An 8,223-nucleotide genomic window follows, 5' to 3' on the forward strand; every position below is an offset into this window, starting at 1 on the left:
ATTGAGCCATGGCAGTTAAAGTGGGGTCAACCTGGATTGTTTCTGAAGGTTGGATGCAGCCAAAGGAGGAGAAAGGCACTACTTTTTCACATTGACATTTTGCACAAATTGCAGAAGTCCTAAGAAATGCAGTTATCTTATTCTTATACTGGTGGCAAGAAATCTCATGTGTATTCATGAATTCTTCACATGCTGTTACAATGTGTTGAGACAGCCTGTCTTGTTGAGAAGAAATAATTTAGTGAGATGTCTTCATATCCCTGTAGCATTCCCTCTGTTATATACCCTATGGCTGTATGTGAACCTAGGGATCTACAAAAGGGAATTCACTCTGTCTAAAATGTAATTTCTAGCATTCTGTAGCTAAAAGGGGTGTGGCTGTTAAAAATATTCAAAAGGCTGTTTCTGTGCTAGAGTTCCTTGTTTGGACTATAGCTCCCAGAATCCTCTGGGGAGGGGGGGTCCAGTTGACTGGAGAATTCTGAGAATTATAGTACCAAAAAAGGAACGTTCCCAAGCCTATGCTCATAAGAACCAGCATGGTGTAGTGGTTTGAGTGTTGACTATGACTCTGGAGACCATGGTTCAATTCCCAGCTCAGCCATGAAACCCACTGGGTGACCTTGAGCCAGTGATGTGCTCTCAGCCTCGAAGGCAATAACAAGCCTCTGAACAATTCTTGCATGATAGGTTCACATTAGGGTCATCATAAGTCAGAAACAACATGAAGGCCCACCACCACCACAACAATATATGCTCATGATATGACTGAGAAAGGGGATGCACTTGATCATTTTATAAATTTACAAGTTTCTGCCTACATTTTCTAAAATGAAACAATCCTTTAGAAGCCTGCAATACCCAAGAGAAAAGAAGCACTCGGGGAAAGGCAAACAGATAAACAGAATCACTGACGTGGCCAAAATTTGTTCCAAGCTCCTCATGAATTTTTGATTAAGATAGCACTTAATGGATGTAATGGCATAATTAGCTGTCCTTCCAGAGCATCTGCAGAGCAAGGTTTAAGTGCTAGGTTCTTGAAGGCTCCTCAGTCCCCCAGTGGCTTGTCTGTCTCACACTTTCCTGCCCCACATGAAGAATACCTACACCTGAAGAGATGACTAGGAGACAGACTGAGTCACTTCTCAACCTGCCTGTTCTGTTCCAAGAACACAAAAGCATATTTTCCAGGAGATGGCACAAGTATTACCATGATTCATGATAAGAATCATGTTTAATTAGGACCCATTTCAGTGACTTGAAAGCAATTGCCACTCAGCATGCCATAGCAAGGTAATGACCATGCAGTTTGCACTAAACTCTCCATTGGAATGGCAGTTCAAAGTACTCGCTTCTATGCAATCACTTTGCAGTTACTTCCATAGGTCTAAAATGAGTTCTGTGTAGAGGCTGGATGAGTTACTGGAAAAACTAACAGGTTCGTTTTATATTCCCCTCATTAATCATTATGCATAGCTTGTTACCAGAGTACTGTTATTTGTAACATATCATTTTTAATTGCTTTTTAAATTGTTTACGAAATACATAGACCAAAATTTCCTTCAAATTACATTCCGTAATAATGTTTTGTAATGATAAATAAACATTTTGTATTTTACTAAAGGGCAGGAAAATACATCTAATGATATTAATAGACATTTTGCTGTTTAACAATTTGACAACATTGCCACACTTTCAAAAGAAATGAGTTCCAAGGTATGGATTAATGTGGTCTTGATTTTGTTTTTGATACAGTGGAAGTCATGTCATTTAGTGCTTCCTACTGGTCAGAAAGCAACTGAGGAGTTGTCTACTCTGATAAAAAATATTCAGCTTCAGCTCATTTTTTCCTGGTCTGCAGTACTGTTGTTTTTGTGTGCCTTCAAGTCATTTCCAACTGATGACAATCCTAAGGCAAACATACAATGGGGTTTCCTTGGCGAATTTGTTCAAAGGTTTGCCATAGCCTCCCTCTGAAGCTGAGATATCCTATTAAGAATATGGTCAGCTGCTGTGAGATTTTCCTCATTGCAGGACTCCCCATTTCCCCACCCCCAAAGGATTCACTTGTGCAAAAAAAAAAAAAAAAAAAAAAAAAAGGATTTGGCTTTAAAAAGTATATATTCTCCACACATTTTGTCACAAAAACAAGTTTTCTGCACAAAACCCAACTTTTTGCACAAAGTAATTTGGAAAAATCCAAAGTCTGACAAATAATCAAAAACTGCACAAAAAGCCCTTGTAATCTCATTCAGCAGGCAGAAAACATTTGAAATTATTTGTTCGTGCATAGAACAAAATATGCAAAGATTTACATCCTAGCACTTAGAACAGTTTATCTCATTCTCCTTGGTCATCCACTAGTAGTTCGTTCACTTCCCTGCTCTTACAGTGAGCCTTCCATTTCTTACAGATTTTTCCACTACTTGAACCACACTTACTATAATGGACACAGAAAAGCTAGACAGAAGTCTAGCAAAGAACAGTTTTCTTTCTTACTAATGGTTCTAAATTTCAGTTGGTAGAGAGTTTTATCATGACTAAAAGTGTCATGGTGAAAACTATTTGAATACTTTTGACAATTCATGAGTATGTCTGTGTTTCTTGCCTAGAAGCACTCTGTTTTGATTATTTTTCCTCAATTACACTTGCTAATTGTTTTTTACATGCATACATGCAAGCAAGAATTAAGTTTTTCAGCCACTACTTTACCCTACTTTAAAGTCTTTTTTTAAAAAACCCAACACTCTGGCTTACACATACAGGAGAAGAAGATGATGGTGTATGCTATGACATTTCAGAGGGTGGATTTAATTTTGATATGTCAATCTCCCTGCAATCATATGTCAATTGCCATGCAAGTTAAAGATCTAGCTCCTAGAGGTGAGCAGTATTATCTGTGCCCATTTCTTCATGTGCTAATTTTCTACTTGTTGGGAGGAGTTGTTGGTGATGTTTTGCAGGAAACTTTAAAGAAAAGTAAAGAATGAAATCCCTCTCCTGCAATTTAAAGTGGTACAGTCTATTCTAGCAACTCAGGACTACCACCATATTCTGTAGTATAATATAGCGCAGGCCACAGTTCCTGCTCCAAGAATAATTTTCTATTTGAAGTGAAGTTCCACTGAACTTAGGACACTTTTATTGCAGTCATAGCACTGTGATTCCACTTTAATAGACATATCTGCATCCTATGGAATTCTGGGGTCTGTTATTTGGAAAGGCACTTGAATAATTAGTATATTCTATGGATATAGAATCCATAAGATGCAGATATGGCGATTACAGTGGAATAATAGTGCTGTGACTGTGTAGTGTGAGCCTTGACTTCCACTTGGTGGAACTGTTACATTTGTGTGCATCAAAGGACCCATTCACACTATCTTTTGCCCTGGTTTTGAAATCGATCGTTGCACGTGAAGTTCATATTGGCCCCGATTCTGTCACAATCCAGTTTGAGGCATGCACAAGGAAATGCCCTTTAGCGCGGGGTATCGAGATTCGGGCTAAAATCCATCTTTTCTGAAAAAGCCCAGGTTCCTCGAAATCTGAACTTGCCCCCTATCAAGTTTGGGGCAAATTCAAGGAGGGATTAAGGTCAGAGGGCAGGTAGAGGGCAGAGCATTCCCTCCCCTCATTGGAGAAGGAGGGGGAGGAAAGAGCCGAAGGAAAAAGGGGAATCTGACAGGAGGCAAACAGGAGGCTAAAAGGGGAATGGGGGCTGCAAAGGGCTGTCAGAGGGAGGGCGGGGGGGTGAGTGGAGAAAGTGATGGAGGAGGAGGAAGAGGAGGATGAAGGAGCCGTGGGAAGAAGGAGGCCATGGAGGGCATTCCCTAACAGAGCAGGAAGAGGAGGAGGAAGAAGCCAGGGCAAGTCAGAGGGAAGGGAGGGGAGGAAGGAAAGAGAAGGAGGAGGATTGCCAAGGGAAATTGGGCTGCGGGGCCAAGCCAGAGGGGGGATGTAGGGAAGAAGGAGCCTCTTTTATTTTTGACAATCTATGCACATGATTTTTTGGGTGACATGTCTGTGTGCTCGCTTGTGCTACTTTCATTTCCTCTTGCTCCTGGATTATTATTATTAGTATTAGTATTAGTATTAGTATTAGTGTTATACACGGATGCTACAGTCAGAATGCCTGCGCTGCATTCCCCTTTTATTTCCAATTGATTCCATGGGTCAGTTGGAACTAACAGGTCACTCTCTCTCAGCCTCAGTGGAAGGCAATGGCAAAGCTCCTCTGAAGAGAATGTAGCAGGAGGAAAGGGGTCAGTTCAGGTCAAAGGTAGCGCATGAACGGAGCTCACATCAGGCACCTTCCTCCCCTTTTTATATTTTTTAAAATTATTTTTGACAAAATGTGCGCATGTTTTTTTCTTGAGGCAGATATATAGATGGATAGAACATGGCTAGCAGCTTGTTCCCTTTCATTTGCTCCCTAACCAGCAAAGCAGAAATGTTGCAAAGGGCAAGACTTGCGAATGAATGCTACAATTCGAATGTTACATTTGTTGCTCTTGTCAATTTTGCAAATTGGCAAAATGATACATGCTTTTGCTACTGTCTCTAAGGAATTCAGGGGTAGCCCTGAATTGCTTTTAAGAGCAAAAAAGAATGCATGTCAATCACATCCTTTTCTGGCATTTCCGAGGTGAGGAATTTATTGTTGTTGTTGTTGTTGTTGTTGTTGTTACATGTCTAAGAGGCATTCTGGGGTGGCAAGGAGTGGGGGATATAGGATGCATTAGCTTGCGTTTTGGGGTTGAAAATGGGGCCAAGGGCAGATCATAACCTGCACTGACCCAAATGCCCACAACACACACACACAAAAGAGGTTTTTAAATTTGACAAAATGTGCACATTTTGGTGCATTTTGTGCCTGGCTCTTTAAAAAAAAAAAGGAGGGGGGAAGCACACTTCTGATGCCCCAATGAGTGCTGCAAACATCACCTATGACGGTCGCTTGATTGACAGCAGATGCCTTCATGTTAAACCCGATTTCTGTAAGAAGGCATTCAGGTTAAAATGCCCCTCATTTTGTAGTGGGCACTTGCTTACGGAGAGATTAGGGAGGGCCCCCCCCCCCCCCGAATCTGCCCAGTTCCTTCCAGGGAAAAACCGCCAGTGTGAATGGGGCTAAAGTATTGACTTACAGTTGAGTGTGTGAACTGACTCCACTAAACTGTTTTTTGTTTGAACTAATGTTAAAAATTTTGTCTTTTGTTTGTACTTGATTACTGACCATGTTCATTCATCCAGTGATCCACATATGCTGTTAAACATCCTCCATTCTATTCAGTTAGGTGATTTTGCTTCTAAATAAACACATTTAAAATTCCACTCCACTTTAACATTATTGAGAGGGAAGTTGGAAGGAACTGTATTGTAACATTTACTTTGCTGCAAATACCACAAGTTCTCTTCTGATCAGCAAACTAAGAAAGTCTCAGTTCTGATTACTATAGTGCTTAATGACTGATTGATTGATAGATTTTGCCAGATAAAATACTTTAAGGGTACTTTTTCAATAGAAGAATTTTGTTGGGGCTGCAATGAAAAGATACCAGTCAGAGCTTGGCAATTCACACTGTAGCATTCCATTAATATATTTCAGCCTAAGCTTTGAGGTGTTCCATACAAAATGTGTGTGTGTGTGTGTGTGTTCATGTTCGTTCTGCAACACTTGGCAGCCCCTTATAACATGGACAAGCATTTATTGTTCATATGGACTAAGGCATTCCCCAGGAAATTATATGTGGATTGTGTAGTTCAGACATGTATAAACCCAACATAAATATGCATTAATATGCCATGGCAGCTAGCCAGTGCTGAACATTCCTTAAAAGTGGCCTAATGTTTTGGTGTGGGCCTAAATACTCGAAAGGCAACAGATCTCATCTGATCTTGGAAGCTAAGCAGGGTAAGCTCTGGTTAGTACTAGGATGAGAGATCACCCATTAATATTAGGTAATGTAGGCTATATTTCAGAGGAAGGAACTGGCAAAATTACATTTGAGTATTCCTTGCTAAGAAAACCTTATAAAATTCATGGAGTCACTGTAAGACTTGACAGGTAACTTGAAAGTGCACACATGCACACACACATACACACAATGTTTTGGTGATTGCATTAAATTGTCACAGAGGCAAATTTAGAAAGGGTGTTTTTCAGTACTAACATCTACCTTTCCATTCCATGACCGTACTCCTCCTCCCATTCAGTCTTGTTTGGTGGTTAGTGTAAAGGAAAATCAAAATATACAACACCACTGTCAAACATTTCAACCAATGTGTATGAAATAATTGATTTGAATCCATGTCTACTAGTATTATTTATGTTAGGGGTGGAGAGAATATAGGTGTAGACCACATGTAATCAGTAAAATTGTCTCCAAGGGCCCTGTAGGGGGTATGGGAGCAGTTACGTCTCTCTCCGTTTATTTTTTAATGAGATGAGATGGCTTTTAAAACTAGGAAGTAAAAGACAAGTTGACTTCCAGTTTAGGGGGGAAAACTACTCTTCCCAGAATTCCATAGCATTGAGCCATGGCAGTTAAAGCGGTGTCAAACCAGATTACTTCTGCATGCGGATGCAGCCCTGGCAAGGAAGGCTTCCTGATAGATAACAACCCTGCTGCTAAGACCAAATATCTTGGGACTGATGGGGCATAACCAGTGCTGAAGGGGAAATACACTATATATCAGTCTTCCTCAACCTGGCAGATTCCAGACTACAACTGCCATCACCCCCAGCCAGAGTCAAGGATGCCAGGTTGGGAAAGGAAGAAGGGCTAAGCTGGATGATCAGATAAACATTTTTATTACCCTGCTCTCTCTCTCTATTTTTTCAGGGCTAATTCCTGGCTTTGGAAAATGAGATCCAAAGTTTGGCCCTTGGAAAGCCTGGCTAAGTCTCAGTCAGGTCTTCTATCGTTCTCCCTCCTCCCATTCCCAGAAGACAGACCTTTTTGGAAGGGGAGGGTGCCCAAGGAGCAAATAAAACCCAGTTGATATTGAGTCTCTGAGGTAAAAAATTTGGAAGAGATTCTGCTCCTGCTCCTCCTGTGTCTCCAAAAGCAAACTCTGCGATAAACACGTCATTCACAGACCTTCCATTGGGGATTTGGTCGAAAGTAAACATGCTGCAATATTTGGAAATGCCTTTCTCGTTGAATCTTTGGCCAGACCAACTTATATACATTGCATTGAAATTGACTGTGCAAATATTCAGTGTAATTCTCAGGATGTATGATAAGTTAGCTAAAACAAATACAGAATTAGCTTTTAAAGAGAGCCAGTGTGGTCTGGTGGACAGAGTGAAAAAAGAGAGAGATGAAAGTGAGGTTCAAACCATCATACCTCCATGACAGATTCAACTGGGTGACCTCAGTTGCTGCTCTGACATGTGAGAATAATACAGCTTTTCCTTCAGGAGTTGAGCTGAGGCCAAAAGAGATTATAGGTGCGATCCAACCAGAGTTATGCATATGTCTGTCATGCTGATTTCAGGGATAGTTACTGACGTGTCCAGCCCTCTCTACCACTGAGGTTCAATAAAGACTTAAAAGCATTTATCTCTGTCTGGATTGTATTCAAAGGTGGTTAAATACTTTGTGCTATACAAGATTAGTAATGATAAGGGTATCAGATAAGAAGCAGAGCGTACAACACAATCCAACTGTGATTTGATCAGTGAACTCTTTAGAATTTATGGATAAGAGGGAGGGAAATGGAGCAGCAGGAAATGGAGGGAAACCAATGTGGGACCAGACAGTGCTTCCACAGATGTCCTATAATGTACCACACTACACTATTATAGTGCTGTCATTACACTTTTGCTGCTACAGCTGCCCCTGTGGAATCCTGGGACTTGCAGTTTAGGGAGAGCCAATTAGAATTCTCGACCAGAGAGCTCTTAGTCTTTACTAAACTACAAATCCAATATCTCACGCGAGGTAGCCATAGCAGTAAAAGTGGTACAGTAGTGCTAGCACTAGTAATAGTGGAGCAATAAAAAAACAACAAAGTGGAATAATAGTGCTAATACTGGTAGTAGTGTATTCCAGTGAATTTTAAATGACGAATTTTAGATGTGGATTGTTTTAATATTTGTACATCTTATTTGTTCTTTTAAACTGATATGTATTTTAACTGATGTTTGTTAATTGTTGTTGTTCCCCCACTTCAATCCATAGGGTCAGAAATAATAATAATAATAATAATAAT

At 40.4% G+C, this 8,223-nt stretch overlaps 1 protein-coding gene across 6 annotated transcripts in view; it reads left to right on the forward strand.

Moving 5' to 3' along the window:
• PDE4D (phosphodiesterase 4D) overlaps nt 1–8,223 on the forward strand; it is a 574,941-nt gene that overhangs the window by 491,532 nt on the left and 75,186 nt on the right. Inside the window, exon 6 of one of the 6 annotated variants that reach the window (XM_042454657.1) lies at nt 6,849–7,063. The exons of the other annotated variants lie outside the window; for them this stretch is intronic. Within the exon in view, the coding sequence (XP_042310591.1) occupies nt 6,849–6,874 (26 nt within the window). The 3' untranslated portion in view covers nt 6,875–7,063. Of the gene's footprint in view, nt 1–6,848; nt 7,064–8,223 lie in introns of those variants that run through there. 6 annotated transcript variants of the gene reach the window in all.

This window comes from Sceloporus undulatus, chromosome 2, assembly GCF_019175285.1.
Source record: "Sceloporus undulatus isolate JIND9_A2432 ecotype Alabama chromosome 2, SceUnd_v1.1, whole genome shotgun sequence".
Classification (NCBI taxonomy): Eukaryota; Metazoa; Chordata; class Lepidosauria; order Squamata; family Phrynosomatidae; genus Sceloporus; species Sceloporus undulatus.